At 38.2% G+C, this 24,934-nt stretch overlaps 1 protein-coding gene across 1 annotated transcript in view; it reads right to left on the bottom strand.

The window, feature by feature from the left end:
- Positions 1 to 1,085: 1,085 nt before the first annotated feature.
- The window catches only part of LRP5 (LDL receptor related protein 5), a 141,907-nt gene continuing 118,058 nt past the window's right edge, over positions 1,086 to 24,934 (bottom strand). The window contains exons 15-23 of the mRNA XM_027732639.2: positions 24,742 to 24,932; positions 22,711 to 22,920; positions 20,312 to 20,437; positions 17,371 to 17,607; positions 16,699 to 16,809; positions 13,885 to 14,121; positions 11,591 to 11,730; positions 8,667 to 8,764; positions 1,086 to 8,081 (exon numbers count right to left, since the gene is read on the bottom strand). Of these exons, the coding sequence (XP_027588440.1) occupies positions 7,820 to 8,081; positions 8,667 to 8,764; positions 11,591 to 11,730; positions 13,885 to 14,121; positions 16,699 to 16,809; positions 17,371 to 17,607; positions 20,312 to 20,437; positions 22,711 to 22,920; positions 24,742 to 24,932 (1,612 nt within the window). The 3' untranslated portion in view covers positions 1,086 to 7,819. The remainder of the gene's footprint in view (positions 8,082 to 8,666; positions 8,765 to 11,590; positions 11,731 to 13,884; positions 14,122 to 16,698; positions 16,810 to 17,370; positions 17,608 to 20,311; positions 20,438 to 22,710; positions 22,921 to 24,741; positions 24,933 to 24,934) is intronic.

Here is a 24,934-nt window from a genome sequence, read left to right as displayed (position 1 = left end):
CACTACATCAGACAGGGTCCACTCCACTCCAAGAGGCAAAGTCCTTGTGCATCTTCTCAGGAGAGAAAGCCTAGCTACAGCCACAAGTTCTGCTTCATGCCATATGAAATCCCAAAAAGCTTTCCATTCTTCTGGGTAATTTGGTCCCACTTTTATAACACAATAGGATGATGGAAGGCTGTACACAGCACAGGAACTTCAGATTATTATTTTTTTTCCTACAAACTACAAATGCATCTTAATCACAGTGACAGTATAAACCACTACGGTCAGGCAGCCATTATATGATGGCTCCAGGGTCTATTTATATTAAGCTTTATTAGCAAGGATTATGTGGATAAAAGGAAAAAATCTCTTGACATTTTCTAGTTCAGTACAATACAAAACTGAGAGAATTTTGCAGGAAACAGGCATGTCCCTGAATTTGTATGCTAAAATTTTTTCTACTCTGGAAAAGCCCAAAGAAATGGAACTGGACATCACCAGGACTGCTGATGACTGTTCAGAAAGGCTTCATTCTAAGTTTAATCTAACCACCATGCAGGGGAAAGGATATCTCCATTTAAATTGTTTTGACTTCAAGGTTAAACAGTAAATCTCACAAATCTGAGACCACCAATATTGACTGTAGAAATCAAGACTAAACTAGACCCATGAAACTAGTTTTCAAGTACGTTCACCACAGAAAAAGAGAAGCCACTAGTTAAAAAGTTTACTTTGATGTCCTAGAGCGTTCATTTAAAAGATACCATACAATTAAAAAGGAAATACAGATCAGATCTGGTCTACTCAAAACACTTGAGATTGTTCCAATGGAGTGTAACAATTTTTATAGGTCATGATGCTAACAAACTTGTGGTAAGTTCTTTAGCTAGCTAACAATTGTAATTCTAAAGGTGATTCATTTTCCAGTCACCCTCTTCACTCTTCTGCTCTTGCTGTTGTTGTACATTTTAAAATTTAAACCAAGGAGACAGCAACACTATCTGTATCTTAAATAGTATCTAAAACAATCGTGATATGGCTGGTTGTCTCTACTGTAGGTGATGAAACAGCTTTGCTCATAAAAAGAGCTGCTAACCAAATCTTTTTAAAGTATTTATTATAAAACAAAATCCACATAATCTATAGTACAAATACAGAGTCTGTTATCTGTACAAATATTTATACAAAATACCAGTTACTTCAAACAAGCCTTTGGTTTTGTTAACATAAAGAAACATTGCAGTTTCATGACCAGAAAATTGTTAACGTAGGATAATCTGAGGTGATGACAGCCTCAAAGAAGTTTATTTTACAACAGTATTACCAAGTCATTTGTATGCTAGAAGACTATGCTTGGAAAAATAATTGATAAAGACTTTCTGTAACACAATGAAGATTTTATGGCTCTGATGAAAATGGTGATGAGCTGAAAACAGCAGTAATTTAACCCCCAAATACATAAGTGTCAGTTACTGGAATTTATATTTTAAAAAATGCTACGTATTTTTGACAGGTATTGGGATTTCTGTTGAAATAGATATGAATATATAAATCAAAATTAACTTGAAAGAATGCATTTGAGAGAAATTCCAATATATTACAAATTCAAAACATGCATGCTCTAAAAATCTCCAAAGCTGTAAGCTTTCAGTTAGTTCCCCAACTTGTGGTTGTATGTATTTTAACTGAAGAGAACCCTAACAATGATACAAAGCTTTGTTAAAACCAGTGGAGTACAATATACTTCCCCCCCCCCCCCAGTTTATACGTTAATCTGTTTAAAATACACAAGGCACTGAAGTATTGGGTTTGGTTGTCTTTTGAGGTAACAAATGCTACAAAATGATACACAAATAAAGCTGTAATTATTACGGTGTTTGCAGAATACACATTTTAATATAAATATAAAAAGATTATGTGTTGGTTATATCATAAAAATTCTTGGTACTCTTTGTATATTCCTGTACATTTACAATAGCAGCAATTGCGATACAAGTAGGTAAGTAAGAAAGCGGTCTAGGTTAGAGTTTTGTTTATGACGCCCTCCAAATTTCCCGTACAACAGCAAAGCAGTTCTCCTGCTTTCAACAGCTTTTGTTTTATCTCCACAGGCTGATGAATTCCATTTACAACTATTTACAGACTGCAGGATCTCGGTACAAAGCAAACTGGAATATCGCTCCCTTTGTCAAACACAGCTACCCCAGGAATGCTGTCACAACAGTAGCATTATTCTTATTTACAGAGAGGTGCATCATTGGGAGTACTTGCTTTTCAAAAGTGTCGATGTTGGTGAATCAGTCTGTCACTGTAGCTGTCAAACTCACTTTTCTCCTCTGATAAGTCCTTCTAAGCTCATTATCTGCATGTATTTTGTCAATATAAAATGACCATTTAGGAATAGCCATTGTGGTCTTCTATCCACCAGGATTCTGTGTTGGCTGGTGAGAACCTAGCCCCTGACTCCAGTGGTGGGCTGCAACAAGGGCTGTGGTTCATGCTGGGAACAGCCAGGATGTGGCAGCTTGCTGTCACAGGTGGCTGGGAGCACTGTCAGTGTGTCACGACACGGCATTTCGAAGGCTTTTGTTGTGGGATGCAGAAGACACGTCAGACTGGTTTCCATCATTCCTATCAGCAGGCTTAACATTGATTTAAAATAAAGTTTTCCTTTTTCATTTTTTTCCCTACAGGGGTATGATCCGCTGTGAAAAGGCCCACAGCATAGTTGGCCAACCTCAGAATAAACAAATACTGGAGTGTTCTCAGGAGGAGAGGTAGAAGACCTGACAGGATTGAAAATATCTATGTATATTAGTATTTCTTTTAACATGTAGTAAATCCCCTAAGCTGTTTAGCTAAACTTACAACAGCTGAAGAAGGGGAGTTTTACATATAATGATGATAAGAAAGTATTGCAGTACCTAAGGGAACAGCAGCAGAAACAGTAGACACCTCTCAGAGTTTAGGATTCAGCCTTCAATGAATCTTCTACCGATGAGCCAAATTTACAGTGAAGACTGTACTCATAATTCATAATAGAGTCATAACAAACATAGAAACAACCAAATGAGTGATCTGTAAACAGTTATCATCTTTGACAGTGGCTTGTCTAAGGCTCTGTCCAGGCATGGATGTTTACAAAATGCCCTTCAGCACTGTTAAGAGCAAATATGTTACTTCCAATTCAGGGCTCCGTGCCAGGCAGTCTTGTGTGTTATTAATTACTGGGAACATGCTTGCCTTCTGTTTTCATTTCCTGACATTAATGGATATCACTTGTGGTACAATTGTAAGCACAGCTACTCATTTGGACTGACTTAACATAAACCCCAACAAAATGACTGACAGAAAAGATCTGCTTCCAAAAATGCTCGAAGCAAACAGGACACACAACATTTGTGAAGTTTAACTGTGCACACTTGTAAAGTAGTACAACATGCTTTAGAGGCTCTGATGAAGGGCAGCACAAGAGCTCTCCCTAGCAGAGGGATCTGACCCTGCAGACAATGGAGGAATGACATCAGTCCAGCATGACCAGCCCTCACTTGAGTGCTCCTGCTTCCAAATCCTTTTTCACTGCTGTGTACAGAGCTTCAGAATGTCAAAAGACCCAGAATCCAAGAGGCACCAGTTGGCATAAAATGGGGAGAATATGGTGAGTCCTAGATCTTGCATATGACCTTCTAGACACTAGATGAAGAACAGATCTAGGGTAAATGGGCCTGGAGATTTCCTGAAAGCCCATCCTAAGTGTATAGAACAAGTATTGAAAGAAGAGACCACTTTGTTGTTACTTTGAAAAGAATTAGAATTTTTAGGGAAGTGCTTGCACCCTTTGCAAACCACAGAAATGAAGGTTTATTACTGAAAATCAAAGCCGTTATTTCAAAAGAATTTTCTTCTACTCTTTTTTGCCTTCCTCTTTCAAATATGCTGATAATGACACAATCTCATTTTTAGACATGGAGCATTTTGTACTGACGCTATCCTGAAGAAGACATTATTTGTTATACATACAGATTTAGCTTAATCTTAGACTAAATGCTCTTTAGCAATCTGTCCAGACAGGAGAAGTCTAAGTAAAACAGCTGGGATAGTGCTCATGACATTTCCTCAAACTCATCCAGCAATAATGAACAAACTCATTACCTCCACTGCAAATTTAAAGCAGCAGCAGCTGTTGACCAGTCCAGCTGAAGTAAAGTCAAGCCATAATTCTGTGACAATTTACAGAAAACTTTCCTTGGAATTAAAGAATACTTCACTGTCAAAGATGATTACTTGTCCATTTACCTATAGCTTCACACTGCTGCTACACCTGCCCTGCAGACAGGACAAATTCTACAAAAGAGAAGATGACTAAGTGGCTGCTTTCATGACTGCATTGGAAAGCAGGTAAGCTGCTCTCTGCTAGGACATCTCTCCTTTAAATGTAAACAGAGTCAATCATATCATTTGTCCATTACTAGCTGCTCTGCAGACACCATTCTGTACTACACCGTGAGTTGTTCCAAGTGCTAATATGCAGTCATAACGGGCTTGGAAAATAGTGGTTGAAAACACTGATTCAAGTACTCACAAGCTCACACAGGTAGTCAAACCACATGCACCCTCTGCAGGTTCTTAGGGTAGAACTCTCAGAATATTTCAGTCCACTTTCTCACAGAAAACTTTTGCATTAATAAAACTATGCTTCAACCTTACAAAAATACAACCTTCCCCTCCCACATTTCCTATTCATCCCTGAACTGCTACAACTTCTCATAAGTAATTCCCTGCAACTCTTTCTCTCATCCTGATCTAGAAAATAGCACCTATTTTCTATGTTTTAGCCTGAAAGCTCACAGGATAGAAACCACTAAGTACACAGTGAAGTTATTTCTGGAGAGAAGTCACTCCTGTCACTCAAATTTTCTTTCTGGTCTTTTCTAACATAAGGAGTGCAGTAATCTACTGCACTCTACAATGCAGCAGCAGTCTACAGCAATCAAATCCAGTATTTAGTATTTAAATGTTAAGATGCTAAATTTGTATACAATCTTTTTTGGAAGAGGCTTTTAATGTCAGTATTATGGAGCAATATGGGGCTTAGATTCTGTTCACCAAACTTCAGGTGCCTCAGAGGAGGGAATTTCTCAGCAAACATCAGCAGCAAGAGGCTATGAATGTTCAACTGAAATAAAAATGTACACTTAATTTACCCCATTCAGCAAATGCTTCCTTCCTTCTGAACACTTAAGCTCCAAAAGAATGTGACTTTTAAGAGAGTTTAGCTCTCAGCAAGAATGATAATTTTCTTGGTCTCAGTTCCAAGGTTTGTAATAGGATACAAGTCTTCAGATGAAGTGGTTATGCTTGTTATAATTGTGGCTCTTAAAAAGATCAGTGGTTTAATGAAAAAAAAAATTGAAGTAATTTTGCATCCAGTGTCATCACAGGAATACAGGAAAATTAATCCGGTATTTCTCTAAGCTAGAATTGTAACACAAAACAACTAATGAATTCATTATAAACAGTGAATAGTTATCATGCAGAAAATTACATATGATATGATATTGGACTACCAACTGCTGTAATGCAGAACAAATACCCTTTTATATGACTGTTGTGGTTCATAAAATAATCTGTGCATCTATATTCCTAATTTAGTTAATTGAAACATGATCATGTGAGAATTGCTTTTTTTCACCAAACCACTAGTTCAGAGATGTACCAAGTCACTCCAAGAGTAAACAAACTATGATCTTGCCCATCATGGCATACTACAAAATTACTAATCTTCATAGAGGATGAGGAAAGAATCCATTCTTAAACTCCAGTGCTGTATTCTCCCTTTCTGTACTTTTCTCTATGAAAAACCATGGACATCTTCTTTGTGCTTCATTTCTCAAGGAAAAATTTAGTGATAAGATAGTGAAACCTACTTTAAGAGCTTCACTGACAGCAGTCAGTGACAGCACAAATTCTATCCTTGAACTAAACAGACAGGAAGAACAGATCTGGAGTAATAAACACAAACTAGACCAGAACACTGTGGTCCCAGCCCTTCCACCACCACAACAAAGACCTCTCTCCCAGAGTTGTAGGGTTTCTCTGATGTGCACTCAAGTAACTTGCTAAAAAGACCCAAAACCAAGTTACAGTTTAAGTTCAGACAAGGAAAGTTTTCGTTGTTGCCGTCAATATTAAAGCTGTCAGAGGCCCAATGCATCTGTTATTCAGCAGCTGCTGCAGAAACAGGTGCAAGTTTGCATATTCAGAACTTCCCTCAGATGTCCCAAGGAGGCATCACATTATCATTACCAGTGCTGAATTTATAAAGTGCCATAACAATACCCAATCCCTTTTGCTCCAGCAAAAGAGCAATCAAAGTAAAAATTTATCTTCTGAATTTGAAAGGGACTGATCCTAGCTCCCCCATTCCCAAAGTGGTTTTTTTGCTAGGAGTTGGGAACACAAGCACTTTGCTGATCTTGATGTCCTTAGGTTATAACAGTTTGTATTAGAGTTCATCTTTTGTATTTCAACAGAAAGAGTAAATGAGTATTTGGCTTTTCTCCCTCTGTTCTTTTTTTTCCTGTCTATTTCTAAATCTGAATTACGTGGCAAATTTCTGTGGAATACGACTAAACTGTTTGAATGCATTTTTAATTTGAGCTATGCAGATACCATTTTCTACAAACACTGATTAAAACTCAAACAACTTTCCTCATGTGAATACAAGTGACAATTCCACTTGGAAAATGGACATTAAAAGATGAAGCAATTCTCTGATCAAATCAACACCAGTGAATATCTCAGACACCTGGCACAGTGATTACTGGACTTCTGGGAAAAAGAGAACTAGCATTGTCTTTTGAGAACCAGCTGACTATTTCAGCCTCTTCCCAGACAGTCATTAGAGCTTCACAAGGAAGGATGAAGGAGCTTGGTTTGATTACATTTAAAATGGTGAGTCTGACCAAATCTGCAGTTTATTGGGCAATTCTCTTCCCTTAAATACCACCTTAAACTTGACCTTTGCTCTCACCCACAGATCAATACAACTGCTTCTGCTACCATTCACTTAGTCAAGTGGAGAACTGATCAGAACTAAACAACGTTTTTTAGGACTGGTTATCTTATTTAACTTGAATGAGTTACAGAATTGGTCATGTGCAGAGTGGTACTGACATGAGGTAGGACATGACACCTGTGGGTTTAGTTAAGCTGGAAGGTTTGGCCAAAAGAAGAGTTCTTTCAGTTCAATGCTTAAGCAAATGCAGAAGGAGGTTTAAAATTCAGGTCTTGGCACACAAGTTCTGCTGGCAAGCATTCAGCTCACTTGCAAACAGGAGCATCTAAGGGTTGTGATCATGCATGTTTTCTCCCAGTGGTGGTGAAGGGATGATACTGACAACTGTACTTAAATGTGTATTACTTCTCTACAGATAAACCTGCATCTTTCTTTAGACACCTCCTCCTCTCACAAGCCACTTTGTTTTCTTGTTTCACATTAATAAAAAGGACCACATAAACTTTGCATGTAAAAAGGTGACTTAAAAATGCAGAAAGTCTCAACATTCCCTCCCCAAATCCTTTGGAGACCGAGTCAGTACATGACTTCAAAAAGGCAAATATGGCACAAAAGAATGGAAATTAAGTTAAAAAAATCAATTTTATAAATATTCTTCCTCTGTACAATTTTTCATAGCCCCATCCCTCCCACCCATTTTTATTCACATTTAGTTTTGTTTAATTCCCACCCAGATTTATTTTTAAATCATAAAATATATATTTTAAATCTGTTCATATTTTAAAATATTTACAGGAAAAGTTCCTTCTGTTGAGGTCATGAAGAGTCTGTACAAGGAGAGGGTGGAGGGGGATAGAGGTGAAAATAGCTTCGTTCCGTGGCAGGAGACGGAGGGCAACTTTCTTCTGCCGACATGTACTGACTGCGAGGTGTGGGCGGAGGGGGATAAGGATCTGAGTCTGAATTTAAATCTATATAGTATTTGTTGGCCTTCCATCGACTGGTAGTATAGTCACTGTCACAAACATCTGTGCTGCATGGGGTTGTGGGTGGAGCTATCCCTCGTATAAGGTATGGCCTGCAAAAGAAAAAAAAAAAAAAGAAAATAAAGCACATGCATTATTTGCAATCTGAGGAAAAAAGAAAGAGATTGAAAATGAACAGCTCTGTGTGCTCAGTCAAGATGCCTGCTCACTAATACTATGTGAGCCTTAATTCAGGCTTTCAGAGCAATCCAACAGGAAGTATCTGAACTGTGTTAAATTTGAATGGCATAAGTATCCTCAGCCAGCAGCATATTCTTCCAGCCCCCAACCTGCCTGAGGAGACCATCATGACCATTTAGCCCAGTCACTAAGAAATAGGCTTATTTATATTTATATATATATATATATATATATATATATTTAGGCTTATCCTCAAGACTTATCAAAGAGTTTTAAGACAAGCTTGAAGAAACGGACAGAGAACACCAACCTTCTCTATACAGGATGGTCAGTGACTGTTGCACAGCAATATAACATACATAATTTGAACGGTCATTTATTAAGAAGAAAGGGATTTTTTAAATAAAGTCATGTCTGAACAAGAACATATTACTTAGGATCTAAAATTAAAGGCAGATGAATAGAAAATTTGGCAAACCTTTTTATCTGAACTGTACCTGTATGATCTTGTGTTTGAAGGAATGTTTGAGGAATAAAACATCTCTGCATTATACAGGGAGCGATCAGTAGCTGGGGAAGGAGGTGGGTTCAAGATCTAGGAAGAAGAAAAAGAAGTGTGAAATTTTGGGTTAATTATACAACTTTATTTAGTTTGAAAATATTATTTATGCCTTGACCCTGTCACTCATCCTTATTCTAGTTTCCTCTCCTTGCTGCTTGGATGGGTTAATGCATTTTTAAAGATCAGAGTTCATTACAAGACTTTACTTTGGACTTAGGTACAGTGCAGGCCTTTAAAGTTCTCAAAGTACACGGCATTTTCTTCTTTGCCATATCCGTTATTATGCTGGAAGGCTGCAGTAAAGCTGGAAATTAGACCTAATTTTGCAGAACCTCAGTGCACTTACTTGGACATAAGGACTGGTAGCATCCTCAGCAGATGCTAATGGGAAAAAAAGTATGTTTCACTCCCAGCCCCTAAACATACCCCCCGCTCAATAATAGGGCCAGGAAGCCAAGTTCCTTTACTATAATAATACAACTCCACCCTTCCCCGAATGTTTCATTTTTACTGCTGTTCTGTAAACGTATCATTTTGGCACAGTTCACAATGCCAAAAGCCTATGAGCTAAAATATAATTATAGCCTGCCTATGTGTGCATATACCTGGTTGCTGGTAACCTTCACACAAGAAAAAAAGTTCAGCATGACTCAGAATAATTTAGGCTTCTTCCTTTAGCAGGAAGCAGAACCCCTGACATGGCCAGCAGGACATTGGCCTAAACCCAAGAAGAATGCTTCTTCACCCCTTCCAGTGTGGAAAATTGCACCATTGCTGTTGATTGACCCTTGCTACTGATGTGACCATCTCGTACACTGCCTGTCCTGGGCATTCTGCCAAATCATGGCCTGCCACAGTCACCATCCTTCCTCTGTCTCTGCTTTTCTCCCATAATAATACTCTAAAATCACTGGAGTGGAGATCATTGTTTCCGTCTTCACTGTGCAGCAAAATGATTCCTGACCATTGAGTTGAGCTCATCGTTACTAATACTGACAAGCCCTGCATCCAGATTCCTGTGAAAGGAGACTAGCTTGTTGCCAGGTGTGGGGAATTGCTCCAAGAGTATCTTCCAGAAATCCTCTTCCTTGGAGGAGCACTGCATTTGCTCCTACTAAAACCCTGAACTGCACCAATATCACTTCATGTTGAGATTAAATGCAGCAAACCATGTCAGCCAGGATGCCTGTGGCCAGGTTCTCATGTATATAAACTGGCATAACTTCATTGATTCTTTTCCAGGCTCTATTCACTGGAGCATCTCTCATTAACACAAAAATGTGTAAAAACAAAACGAAAAAGCCAAGACAACTAGGTCCTGAGATCTGTCCTTTTGATTATTAACATAAAGCTGGCTAATCAGCTACCAGGCAGAACTCACCACAACATTTGGATTAAGCAGTAACTTTAATGTAACTTTAGCTTCCTTCTAAGAATCCAGCATGCCTTTCATAAAGGAAAGGTTGATATCATCCCTTGAAGGCCCTGGCTGACATAGCCCAGAGTGGAAAGCATGGAAGAAGAATTCCCAGCAACAGTCAGATTAGCTTAGGCCAAAAATCAAACGGAACACTCGATCTTTTGACCAACACAGATCCCATACAATCACACAGGCAGATCAGCTCTTGGGGGTTTCTTTTCTCTTTCAGGCTTTATTTAAGTAAGTGTTTTTTCTGTTCATCCTTTTTAGTGTGGCACTGATACATCAATCAGGTACTAGCATGAAATTGTTCAGTTTGTTAGAGAGACACTGGTGAAGCATGAGACAGGCTAAATTAGAAGGGCTGCTGAGTTCCAAATGTCTGCTAGCTGTGACTAGCTTCTTGATGGCTTCACAGAGAAGGCAATGCAAGAAGTAAGTAACTAATTCTACCTTATCAATAGATAAGCTCACAAGCCTCTCTTTTCCATCTTTGTCCTTCTTAAAGGGGATAGAGAGCACCTTTGTCACTTGCTGAAACACTATCAATGAAAATGCCCACATATAGCATAATAGTTTACAAGTAAACACAAATGCAAGTATATCCACACATTCATGTGGGCTCCTAATTCAATACTTCTGAAAAATCACCTGCATAGCTGGCAGATCAACTCTGGCAGCTTATGTGAGTGTAAGAGCGAATGTATTGCTCAGGAGCACTAAGGAAAAAAACTGTTGTGACAAAATGCTGGCAAACAGTAACCTTTTTGTACCTCTCTCCTATGTATTCATACAGAATTTCCATTCTTGCTATACATCTTTGAATTCATGAAAATGTGATATGGTGACTAAAATTCTGTCACTTCCAACACTTAAAAGCCAGAAATGGAGCTAAATTTTTGCAGCAGAAAAATGCAAGCAAAGCAATTTCTGCTTTACACTGCTGTACCAGTGTTTTCCCCCAGTGTATGCACTTGGTTTTCTGAATCAACAATCGACACTTTATCTAAATAGCCAGTCAAGCTTATTTCACATTAGTTTGCATTCCAGTCCTGTTGTATCTTGTTTGCCTTATTATTCCATGTGTGCCTGCAGCATCATGCAGTGCAAAATGTCACTGGGCCACTGACATTAGACTTTACAAAGAACAAAGGAGGTGGCATCTCCAAGGGAAGAACAGCAATGTCCAGGAATAAACCATCTGAGTATCATTCTAATAACAAAACATTTTAGACACCATAAAACACTGTATAGTCCTGATGGACTACAACAAAGCCCTTTTGTGAAGTTCATTGAGTGTTGAACTGGGCCTCTATATCATAAACTGTAACACCCAAGAATAACAGTTCTTAACATTCTATTTGGTAGCACAAATTTTCATCTTTCTTTTCTTGAGAAGGAGGAGATACCTAGCTCACAAGTACATTTTCAAGACATACCTGTGGGTAGAAAGTGGCTTTAGTGCTGGATGAGCTACTTGAAGAGGCTCCAGTAACATGGTTTCTGTCATACAGTGGGGCACCACTGCTTCCTCCCATGAGACTCATGGAGCTAATCATGGACTTTCCACAAGAGATGCCTGTTTTCAAACAGACAGGAAAACAAGGTTAGATAAACCACAATTTGATTTACCAATGCAAAACATAAAATAAATCCACAGCTTTGCAAACCTGTGCAATGATAATGGTTGTCACTTTAGGAAGAGTGTTTTATGTAAAAACTTCAGGATTACCATGAAAAACACTTTTTGTAAAGAAAACATCCCACCCTCAGACCACCTACTGTCTCACTGAAGCACTGAACTTTTCACAATCTACTCTCACCCTGATGAGAAAGGAATCTCCAGAACAGTTGATTCAAACTTTTCACCCAAATTGTTAACTACGAAATTTTCCAATTAAACAAACTTAGGCATTTGCAAAAGAAAGTACCCTACAATGCCCAAGAAAAACAAGCTGGAGTCCTTCAGAGTTTTCATTTCTATCTCAAGCAATTCAACTTCAAGTACATGAAAAACTGCAAAACCCAACTATTTTTATTGAAAATAATCACAGTTAAAATTGAAAATCAGCAGAGACAAAAGGAAGGAAATCTGGATTACAGGAGAAGGGAAGAGAACATTCTGTGATCTGTTTTACTCCAATGTACACTTAATTCAGACAATTAATTTTCAGCTTCTTCCTGTCAGACTATTCAGTGTTAATGGAAGAGTTTAGTTTGGGAACTTTTTAGAATTTTTCTCAGATGCAGGAAATATTTATTACAATCAGAGTCATCTATTTGTAACCATCATTCATGACTATACATCTTTCTTGGAAATGCCATGCTATTAGGAATCTATGTGTTTTCTTTAGAAATAACATAAATAGTAATATTTTCAGCTGTTGTAACTTGTCACAGCAATATGGATTAAATAAACCCTCACAAATATGAATGAGAATCAGAATGACAGCTTGGTTTAGCACCTACAGAAGTACAGACAAAAACCACTGATACTTGCTTTAATTAAAAAAGATTTATAGCGTGAAGTGCAATTTAAAACATCCTTGCAAAGATTTCACCTGCAATGATTTCATCCTCTAATTTTATTTCCTACCACAAAACCCTCTTGATAACTGTAGTAACATAAGTTAAGCAGGAATAGCTGACCACACCACTGAAGTCCAAAAAAGGCTAAAACCTAAGTTGTATCTGGCTATCTTCAAAGCCATGGCCAGAAGAAAACAACAATTAGCACATCTCAAAAGCTTGTTTAATATGAAGAAGTGCCACATCTTTTCATTTGTATTTATCATCTATCTGGTTTTCAGCTGACATGAAAAGCAGATTGCATGCACTCTGAATTATGGATTTCTTGCCTGGCAGGTTTGCAGGTGAACATTTACTTTCCAGTTTCCTGAAAAATATGAAGAGATATTCTTCCTTCTCATGGCTTTGTAGTTAAGAATTTGCTATTTCCTCTATGCAAAATATATTTTACATTTGTAAAATAATGAGGGACATCATTTAAGTGTTTCTGGATTCTTTTCTGAATGTCCTGAGCTTTTATTTATACTTCAAGTTCTCAAGATGTCAGCATCATAGCTGCATGCACTTCTCCAAATGGATGCTTTCAATCCTTTGCAAGGTAGAGAAGCTTTGCAGTTTTACAGATGTAGGACTGAGACAGAGAGAGAATAAATACTTTGTCCAAAAGCAAACAGCAAAGCTGTCTCAGAGATGGGCTAAACCAAAGGGGATGTTTTCATTACATGTCAGGCAATGAGCAGCCAGACTACAAAACCCCACCCAGACTCCTTGTGTTCTTCCACATTTGCTGTTGTAACTTCGGTGGGGGAGGTTTATCTCCTACTTTTTTGGTATTACAGTAAGCTAAACTGCTACAGTAAACTAAGCTGCTTCACTTCTTTACTCCTTTTCTTTCCACTGTAGATTAATTTACCCATCCTAAGCAGACAGGACACAACTGTGTAAAGACCTCTGATGGACAGGACAAACAGAAGGACATCTGAGTACAAGACACAAAGAACAATTCCACAGAGCTCACACTAGGACACTGAATGACACGTGCATTCTTAGTTTCCAATATTGCATATCCAAAACCCATGAGCAGATCAACATCTAATTTCTGTTCTTTGAAAACTCCACAGCTAGCACTCTTAATGATCTGTAAAACTTGAAATCCAGACAATGTAATGGTACTGGTTAAATGCAAGGTCCTTAGCATCCTTACCAGTAAAAGTGCCGTGCTGAGAACTTCCCGGAGCAATAAAATTAAGAGGGACATGAGGGGTGCCACTGACATACTCATGTGGAAAAGGACTGTTGGGCCCAGCATAGCGCTGACACACCACTCGCTGGCAAACAAAGTACATTCCTCCCATGACAAAAAGTGACAGTATTATACCAATGACAGGACCAATGGCACTACTGTGTGGCTGTGACTCATCTGAGGCTGGCTTTGATTTTTCTGGAAAGAGAGGAGAAAAAAAACAAAGGAGGTCAGTCATTAAACATGGAGCAGTATATATGCTGCTGTCCTGGAGCTCGTGCAGCAAATCAGCTCAGAGTTATTCACACAGTGTCTTTAAAAGTATCTGCGTCACACTCAGGCATATATTCTGACTCAATGCAAAAGACTTCACGTTTCCTTCCCCCCTCCATAAAGCAGTATGAGCGAAGTACTCTCCTTTTTGTCGAGCAATTAATCTTGTAACAGGATTACTTGTCATCTTGATATAACAACAACATATAAGTTTCCTTTTCTTTCCCTCCCTCCAAGATACAGGATGCTCCCTAAGTCCTTAGTCAGGAATCTGCTCTCTCAAAAGCCATTTGGACTAGCAATAACATTTAAAAAAATTTGAAACTTTACCAGTAGGGAAGCTATCATATGTATTAAGCAGTGGATCTCTTCCTAGCTAATATAGGTCTTAAAACAGAATACTTTTCCTAAAATATGACTTGCTTTCAAAAAACCCACCTTCCAAATTGTAAGGAAAACACAATCCAGAGTATCTCAAATACTTGTTATTCCCCCCCCCCCCATTATAGCCCAGTGTTAAAAAATAAAAAGTGCTGCAGTATTTGAGATGAGCTACACATCGTATCTCTCCCTGATTATGGGTAACACATTAAAAATTCTTGTCAGATAAACATCACACCTCTGTTTTTCACATATGCAATGTTCTTCAGGGAAAGTGATTTTTTCCATGTGATTCCCACAAATAGATATATTAAAAAAATGAAAAAATAAAAATAAACTTGTCCAAAGCCTATCAATTTTACGTGCTCAGTTTAAGCTATAGATCCCCCCCCTTAATGAAGTTGTAAGAGTGAAAGGGTTTATATAAGATTCAAGACTTCCCTTCACAAAATTTTTCTCCAGTGGTTCTGGTTTCCACTGCAGTGGAAGGTAATGAAAAACAACTGAAATTTGAGAAGGAATATAAGGGAAATACAAATAAACTCTTAACAGCTCAGCATCAAGAACTCATTGCTATCCTAAAATCTTTATCGCTTTTCACACTTATTAGTGCATGACAGCTTTTAAGTCAGCTAGGGTCCTAACTTTCAAAAAGTCAGATTCGTTCAGCTGTGATACCAGAAAAAAACAAAGCCAAAATGAAAACATGTTCCCAAATAAGCTATTTTAAAACACACAAATCTCATTTTGGTTAAACCTAGCTTCTTTTGAATATAAGATCCTTTTCTAGGAGGTAGCAATCATTTTTATTCCCTACTTGAGTTCTTTCCCTCAGTTAAATGGGAAACCACAGAATGCTCTGTTCCACAATGAGACTCCAGAAGAGACAATCTTGTGTCTACATAAAGACACATTTAAATCAATTAAGATCTAATTGAAGGACTGGACCCAAAGTGCAAACAGGAAACAGCTGCATTAAAACTGCAGCACAAAAGTTTGCCAAGTGCACAAAGAAACTAAAAAAAAAGGAAGAAGTGACTTTGTATTATCCAGGGAATTAGGGTAACTGGGTGAAAACTGAGAGGTAAATGGAAGATGTGGGAGAAGCAGGTTCAATCTGAAATTTCTCAAACCTTTTGTTTCCATTCTTTTAGCCTTTTTTTTCTATTCACCACTTGGGCTCTTTTCACCACTCTTATCCATGAAATATACTTTTCCCTGTAGTACCCACCATGAAGATGGAAGGAAAAACCAAGGTTACCCTGGACCAAACCTGGTGACTCCTTTTCTCATCTCAGCAGTGGCACAGCTTCCGACACATGGTGCTTCAAAACCCGACAAGATTCTAAGATGTTAAAACCTTCACAATCATCTAAGGTTGGTCCTACAGGCAACATAAGTGCAGCATTTCTCTACACAAACCCTGTTCATAATGAACCACAGACAGATGTATTTGCTTTTATTCTAAAATGCTATGTTTCAAATATTTTGCTAAACCACTTGTGCGCTACTAAATGCTCCCTTTATCTCTCCTGTTACCTGAAAATTTCATGCATTAGTCACCCCAACAGTGCAAAAAGATGGAAACTGCAAGAGAGCCACAAGCAAGTGAATTTTACTGTCCACTTGGAACTGCAAAATAACAGACTGTCTAAGGACTATTACAGCAACTGTCATGAGTGTGTCTGTAACTTGCACATACCTACTGCCATGAGAATTCAAAGTTAACATTTTTTCCCAGAAAACTCAAGGTCTCTCCTTATATTCTTTTCCCACCTCCACTTTAAGAGACTGATTTGTGGTCTCTTGTGGACACTTGTTCATTGCATGCTAGTTCCTCCAAATAATTAACCTCTAGCTTGACCCTGTAATTGCAGTGAATAGGGCTGCACATCTTTAAAAGCCATCCCAAGCTTAGCAGCAGCTCTGCAACTTCCAAGGTACTGAGCACAGTCGAATCAAGTTCCCCTAAGTACAGATCTAAAGACCCATCTAAAGAAGGGAGTGTTGATTCACTGGGCTTCCCTGAAAGAATATTACTCTGCAAAGACCATCTCTGCATAGAGATGTAGGACATGATGATTGAACACAACACTCGAATCTCAAGAGAAGACATCTCACCACATATAAGCTCATCAGAACCATCAATACAATCTGGAAAGGAGTCACACTGTTGCTTCAGGAGGATGCACTGGCCACTTGCACATCGGAACTGATTGGGTAGACAAATTGCTGCACAGAAAGAAAGATAAGATTAGTACTGATAGCATTGGGAGCATTTCAGTGTCTTAAGAAAACAGAAATAAGTGAGACATGAAGGCACAGTGCATTTTATATTACGATCGGGTAGGCACCAGAACACCTGCTTTGCTGCTGTGGGAAAATTGCAAGTCTGCATATCTCTGAATCTTCCTTCTTGTTCTTATACATCCTACTCAGTGGGGCTAAAATAAAATTCTGATCCCAATAATCCCTATCTTTATCAAATCAGTCCTGTTGAGGCAAAACTGAGATCCAATCAGCAAGAATGTCTTACAATAACTAACAAAGTGTAGCTGATGAACTGACATGATAACAAAATGCAGTAACTTGACATATTATAAAACCTTATGCAGTCCATACTATCTTAAGCAGACCTGTATAAAACTTTGCTAAATAACTGCTGAATTTCTTATCTATATTCAGGAATCTATGTCTCAGCAAAAAGGATTTGTATCTATATATTTCAAGAACAGTTAGAATCCCAAATGAATGCTTATGTTAGAACCACGAGTTCAGGAAAACTAATCTTACTATCACAATCTGCTTCATCAGATTTATCTTGACAGTCAATTTCTCCATTACATCGCAAGTGTGCATCAATACACTGCCCCTTCTCACACTGGAACTGGGATGCAGAGCATATGGGGCAACTGTCTTCATCACTCTGGTCATCACACTCAGGAAATCCATCACACCGCCATGCCATTGGGATACAGTCAATCTCTCCAGTTGCACAGGTAAACTGGTCTGGGGAGCAAGTTGGAGGTTCTGCAGAAAAAGAAAACAAATCATATTTGTATATTCAAATTTATCCCTTACAACAAAGTGTGACATAAATTCAAATGAATACTCAATTTCTGATTGCACACCACATTCTGAATAATTCTAATCCCTGCAATTATATTAGCCTGGGCCAATTCTTCATCAAAAAACCTGACACACAGGGTTAATTGGCAAGGAATACACCTAAACCATATAATATCTACTTGCACAATATCTGTTTCTCTTTTTTTCCTGTGGTTTCTCCACAAACAAATTCCTGAGTCAGATATGAATTGAAAAATATGAATGGATAAAAAAATATATGTAAAGGACTGTTACACATTAAGCTAAGTCCTCTTGCTGGAAAGTCTCCAAGCTCAGGTCAGTGGAAGTTAGAGTAGTCTAAGGAGCAGATCTAATCTTATACTCTTTCACTACAAAGACAGAACACTGGAACTTGTGCACAGCCAATTTTATGTTTGTTAGATCTAACAAAGCTGAGACTTCCTTCAAATTTGACTTTTCGTGGACCCCAAGATGCTGGTATCACTCCATTCCACATCCATATTGTTAAGCTTAAGGTGCAATCATGCACTGACAGCTTTAAGCAGCAGCTACAACCCCATACAGAGATGCAACAATTATGCTGTAATCGGGCATTCATAGTTACTTTCTTCAGAATGTCAGAAGGTAAAGATAATGCAGATCAAGAATCTATTGCAAAAAACGCTCCAGATTCTTATGTACAGCAAGTTAGCACACACTTTTTCACCATTAGTATCGATGAAAGAAACAGACAACGTATAAGTCATTCAGTTGTGTCTCAGTAGCAACTGTTTATGGTGAAAATGAGAGGGACATCTCAAAATACTCCTGCTGCAAACAGACGCACTTCCACTGCTTTCAAAAGTCGCTGGGTCCAAACCCTGTGATGTAACTGAAGCAGTTAACAGAGGCAGTCACTAGTCCCACAGCTGCTGTTGCCAACAATGCTCTAAGTAGATGCTTTACCACTTGGATTAACAAAGTACCACATCATACCCTCTCTGTGACAACAATATGAGCAAGACGGACATGTGCTCTGACACTGAATGGCAGCACTCCTCTGAAAACCCAACGAGCTTTTGTTAAGATTCGGGGTCAAGAATGGACTTGACAAAGAACACGCCATAAAGAAAGCTTCTTAGATGTAACCAACGGCAAGACTTTTGTATGAGTATTTTTACTTCTGAGGGTGGTGTTAAAAATGCTAGAATTATGCATTTACATGCAAGCAATTTTTAAAGTGCTGGTGTCCTTCCTTCATTAGGGAGAAATGTTCAAGAACAAGACTCAAGTATAATCAAGAGCTTGAAAAACAAAACGCAAGTAAAAATACAAACGTTCTTGGTTTTTGAAAAAAATTACAATTTTTTAAGTTTGTCATTGGGAGTAGCAATATAAGAACTACAAATATAGCCTGATGGCTGTAGGTAAACTAAAGATGCAGGATACACATATTAAGATAATTCTTGAATTACATTTTATATGAGTGTGCTGTTTAGGTAATTCAACAGACAGATTCCTACTTCTGCATGTAAAGCCACATTTAATGTTGCATTATGGTTGTACTTGGCAAGCACAAGCTTACATTTAAAAACATGACAAAAGTATTCAAAAGTATACGGACAAATGTTCTCCAGCCAAAAAGCTAAGTTATTTTGAAACACTGGCTACTGGCTGTTACTAGGGCAGACAAGACAGGCTAAAAAGTTGTTGCAGGCTTAGTGAATGATTAGAATAAAAAAAAACAGACACTGAAATGGAGGTCCCTGAATTTTTAGATTTATAGCTGAAGATACAAAGGGGTGGAATTTAAGAGTCTCTTGCTGGCCTTCTTGTGCAACAACACTACAGCAAGAAGTATAATTAGATTGATCTGCCCTGCCTCCCCTATGTAACCACCACTACTCCAAAACCACATGGTGTGTTGTGGTCATGGGAAAGAAAACAGTTTATCATGGAAATAACTGTCCCATGAGAGGTCAGAGTTCAGCCAGAAAATGAAATCCACAGCAAAATAAATACATGGAAAGAAGTCAAGAGGACCAACAGAGCCAAATGATTTAAGATTCAATGCCTCCCAAAAAGAAACAATGTTTTGTTTTGTTTTGAATCCCCCCTGCAAGTGTAATGTTAACAGTTTTCAAAAATCCTGAGATTGTGAAATGGAAAGCTAGAGGAAATGTCTACCATGTGGAAAGAGGAGAGCTACCCTAATTAAAAAGAATTGCAATGGAGCCTACATTTTAGAACTAGTTAGTACAGTGGTTTGTGTTATGCGGCCAAATTAATTTGAAAGACTGAAGTATCATACTGTGGGAATCATACGCACAGTTTCTGCTGCTAGGTCATCATGAGTTGAGGCAACGTCATCTTATAAGCACTTATTTAAAGTACAAACCTGTCACATCATACAATTATAAAAATCTCAGTAGAAGATAAAAGTATTTTAAGGTCAAACAAAAATATTGTGCACACAATGAAAAGTCACATATTCCCAAAACCTGAAGCAGAAAACAGCTGGTAGGAGAATCAAAGGTAATTTAACAAGAGGCAACACAACACGTATAGGAAAACTGCGTGTAAATTCACATTTTGGATAGGAATGCAAAAATCAACTCCCATATTTTTGATATAAATTGATTAGCAGCACTAAAATATAACTCACCTCCACATGTTAAGAGATTCTGTAGAAGCACAAGGTGCTCGGGGCATGAACATCTTGGAGTTCCATCTCCTTTGGCAATGCAGATGTGTGAACATCCACCATTGTCACGGGAGCATGGATGCACAGCTGGTGAAACACACAGAAAAGAATATTACATAGCATAAAAGAAATTATAACTATTCCTAGCTTGGGGAAAATAAAAAACCACTCAAAAATCACTTCTGTTTGAGTAACCAAGATTTTACTAGAAATTATTAGGAAGATAAATGCAGGATTTTTTAGTTCACTGCTCAAAAGCTGATCTACTACTTCATAAAGACTACATTTCTTCAACTCATAGTGATATGAGCAACCTGATCGAGTTGAAGATGTCCTTGCCCATTGCAGGGGAGTCGGAACAAGATGACCTTTACTAAGTCCCTTCCAACCCAAATCATTCTATGATTCTATGATATGGAGACCTCTAAAGGACTTCTGGAAAGAATTTAGGAGCTGAGGTGAAGAGAAATGAAAAGGCAGATTTGAGAAGGCTGCATTTACATCGTACCTAGACATTTCACCTGCATTTCTAGGGTGGGCATCAAGAATTAACATAAGTCACTGCAGAATGCAACTCCTAAACCCACCAGCAACTCTCCTTTAATATGCAATGCCTCAGCTTCCCTGCAACTCAAAAAACTGCAATATAGGCACACATAGTTAATTTTTTTTAAAGATAGGAAGCTACATGGTTGTGTTCCCAATCAGTTACCCAGAAGCACTGAGCACATGAGAGCTCCAGATAGAATCATTTAAAATGAACATTAGGTGGATAAGAAACAGGCACAGAGAAGGGAGGTCACTGTCTGACAACCCCAGCCCAACAGAGTACGAAGAGACCCAGTCTCTTGCCTGCTTATTCAGGCTGATAGCTGAGCATCTGCTGGAGCAATCTGTGAGGTGATACCTTGTGTTATTTGTGATGATGCTGAACAATGCATTCTTTACTACCGCTAAGAATTTCCATGGGGAAGAAACAGTATAGATAACGTAATTTCTCTGCTGAAGTTGTTTTGCATCTGTCCAGGCTTCTCAGCAACCTGCTTTCACCTACACTTATTAATTTAAAACAGTGTTTGATTCATGAGTTGCTCGCAGAAGAAGTGCATGCATATACACTTACATGTGCATACGTATTTTTACTCCCCTGTTGCAACAGAAAATACCTACATAGAAGAGTTTTCAGCTGCAAAACAGGATTCCTTTCAGTGTGACTTAAAAGAAACAGTACTCTTTACCATTAAAAAAAAACCCAAACCAAAAATCCTCATTTTAAATGAACACATGGGGTAAAACTCTTTTTTAAAGAGTATTGAGAATTAAAGAAAAAAATTCTTGCTTCATTCAGTAATACCTTTGAAATGTACAAAAATCACGAGAAATGGCACAGAAGAAGAAAAACTGGGTATTGCAAAAGAAAGAACATCTGGGTCATGATTAGCACATAGAATCTAAGACAGTTGAAATATTTACACTACCTTATTTGTAACAGCTTACCCACATATGCAAGTTCAGGTAATTTCAGCCATTACAGACAGTAATGTATGTGACACAGTGTTTGTTGTGAAATGGAATAATTTCCTCTGAAAATTGAAGCACTATACACAAATGTACACTCCCTATATAAGACAACTCATCACAGGCAACGAAGTTGAAAGAGACTTCTTTCTCCCACATTTTGTTTGTAATTTTATATTCTCTTTTATATTTCTGTTAAGCAGGAGGAGCTGTAGGTTGTCACTTTGAGGAGTGACTACTTGAAGAGGTTTCTGTACTCTCCCCCAGACGACACTAACTTGGACCACTAATCCAGAAAAAGAACATCCTGCATGCATGATCCCTTTCAGAAGGGAGCAACTAAAATGTTCCACCTCTGTTGGGAAATTCTACATCCACGGTACAATTCACTGTAGGAGCTTCCTTCCCATTCTCCCTCCCTCGCTGGAGTCTTTTTACATCATCCATTGTGCCGAGTCAAACCAGTCATACTTTACACAGGAGTCTGAAACCCCTGGAGAAAAGGCAAGTACAATCCTTTTGTCTCTTATAACAGGTTTTTCCAAGACTTATTACTTGGTACTTACAAAATTAACAAAATTAACGACCATAATTATAAGTAGCTTTTAGACTGTAACTAAGCGCTATGATGTCACGTATTCTAGCTGTGCAGCAATACCCCTCTCAACAAGAACAAGGAACTTGTTCCTCCTTCTCTTCCAGGATCCCGACTGGACAAGATGAAAGCACTCCATGGCTTACTAGAAGCCCACTAGGCAACATTATTACAATATTCAGGTGGATGACGATTTTGAGAGACAACGACCAAGACAGAGACACATCAAATACTGAAATAAACTCACAGAATTCTTCCATATCAAGCTCTTCCACAGCATGAATGCCTGTTAGGTGAGCAATCCGGCCTTGAATTCTAGTCCTTTTGTACCCATTCACTTTCTCCACTCTCTCAATCATTTGTTGCTGACGATCAATCCAATACAAGTGATTCCCCAGCACAGTGAGTCCCATGGGCTGAAGGATGTTGGAGTCCTCTAGGGTCACACGGTTAGCACCTAAGATCAACAAAAACAAAGGCTAGTTTTACACCAGTTGACTTTTAAGTAATTCCTTTAAAAAAAAAATATCACAAAACAACAACCCAACCAAAACCAAACCAAACCAAACCTTTCAAATAGTTAGCTATAAGGTCATTGCCTTCATTTGTCTATGCAGACTAAAGTTCTGCTTGTTCAGTCTCATCTGAGGTACATGCAACCAGCTGCCAAGTCATGAGGGCAAGCAGATACAACACAAAACACAGCTCATCCTTGCATGGCTGTTCAGCCAGCCACGATCAGCCTCAGGCCGACGTGTTCTGTTACGTGCAACCGTGAACCATCCCTAAAAGCTGATACATACTCAACTCTTAGGCCAAAATTTTTACAATACATTTACACACCGAGCAGTTCATTTTGTTGGAATCTACAAGAAAGAGTGAAATACAACCAATTAGTTTCACTGCCATTACTCAAACAAAACACACCCCTCATGCAAAGCAAGAGCCTTGTCATAGGTTATGTGACAACCACAGACACATGATCACAAATCAAAAGCTCATATTCTACCAGCCACACTTCTTTCTTCACCTTCTCCTTTTTATTCAGCAACCAAGCAGAAAACCCAAACTCTAACTCAGTATGCTCTTAAATAGGAACAATATAAAATGTTCAGGTTTTCTGCTTTACAGAAATATGTAAAAATATGCTCTAAGCCAATGTGTAAAAATCAGGTCAAGTAAAAATGCATTTATTACTGCTTTTTACTTTAATTATTTGTAGTCTTAAACTGCATGATACTCTACACTTACTGGCATTTAATTGTTTTTGTTATGCTTTTCTGGGGCGAACAAGAGATTCCAAATTATTCTATTAATTCACAGAAACTATTTTGACCCTATGTGTGCCTATATAATTGGATATATTTGATTTTAAAAATGAAAAATCAAAACAAAATCCTAAATTGGTGGTTCTTCTGCTCTCATATTTCATTTTGGAATTAAGACTTATGTCTGCTTGCATTTAAAAGATGTAAGTTTTTAATATCTGCACAAAATGAGATTACAGAATCTAGATAGATAATAAAAATGCTATAAAAACTGGATTCAACTAATTTGCTGCATAAATTATCTAGAGCTCAGCCAAGCATGAGAATGTAACATTAACGGGTCCTGTTAGTTTTGCACATAAAATTACCACCTGCAAAGTAAGACATAGACCTGTTAGCAGGTCCAAAGGCAAGACTGAGAGAGCTGGAGTTGTTCAGCTTGGAGAAGAAAAGGCTGTGGGGAGACCTCATAGTGGCCTTTCACAGTACTTAAAGGGTGCTTTTAAAAAAAAAGAGGGAAACTGACTTTTTACATGGGCAGATAGTGATAGGACAAGGGCGATGATTTTAAACTAAAAGAGAAAAATTAGAAAAAAACATTGACTTCTTCTGGTTTTTTTCAAGCTACCTTGATTTACTAAGCTGTAAACTCCAGAGAAAGAAAAACTGAAGAATATGCAAACTTTCCAAACCATAAGGGAAAAAAAAAAGGTCATGGGGGAGGTGATTTAGTGGTTCCATGACTGGCAACATCTATTTAAATCTGATTTTGCAAGAGTTGTTTTCAGAACATAAAAAAGTCAAATGGCTCTCTTGGAGGGTGTCAATTATTACAGACATTTATTCCAATTATATCAAAGACGGGAGTCCACCAGCAATTACTGTCTGTGACTGTCTACCCAGAACTGGCAATAGTGGAGATCAAAGTTACCAGAGTCAGCATCAAAGTGGGAATGATGTCCTACTCATGCAAACACTTTGCTGCAAATGTTTAACCTCATACCACATACCTGACAGGTCACAGCTTTCAATGCGCTTCAGATCTGCATCCACCCAGAAAAGCTTTCCAAGTTTGTTGTCAACCACCAGCGCTACTGGTCGGATCAACCCAGTTGTAAAAAGCACTTCTCTCTCTGTGCCATCAAGGGCTGCACGCTCAATCTTGGGGGCTCGCTCCTGCATGTTGGTGAAGTACATGTACCT

This window comes from Pipra filicauda, unplaced genomic scaffold (genome assembly GCF_003945595.2).
Source record: "Pipra filicauda isolate LSUMZ 115617 unplaced genomic scaffold, ASM394559v2 scaffold32_size4067784_pilon, whole genome shotgun sequence".
NCBI classification, from domain to species: Eukaryota; Metazoa; Chordata; class Aves; order Passeriformes; family Pipridae; genus Pipra; species Pipra filicauda.
Note: the sequence above shows the minus strand (reverse complement) of the source record. Positions and strands in the feature narration are given on the sequence as shown.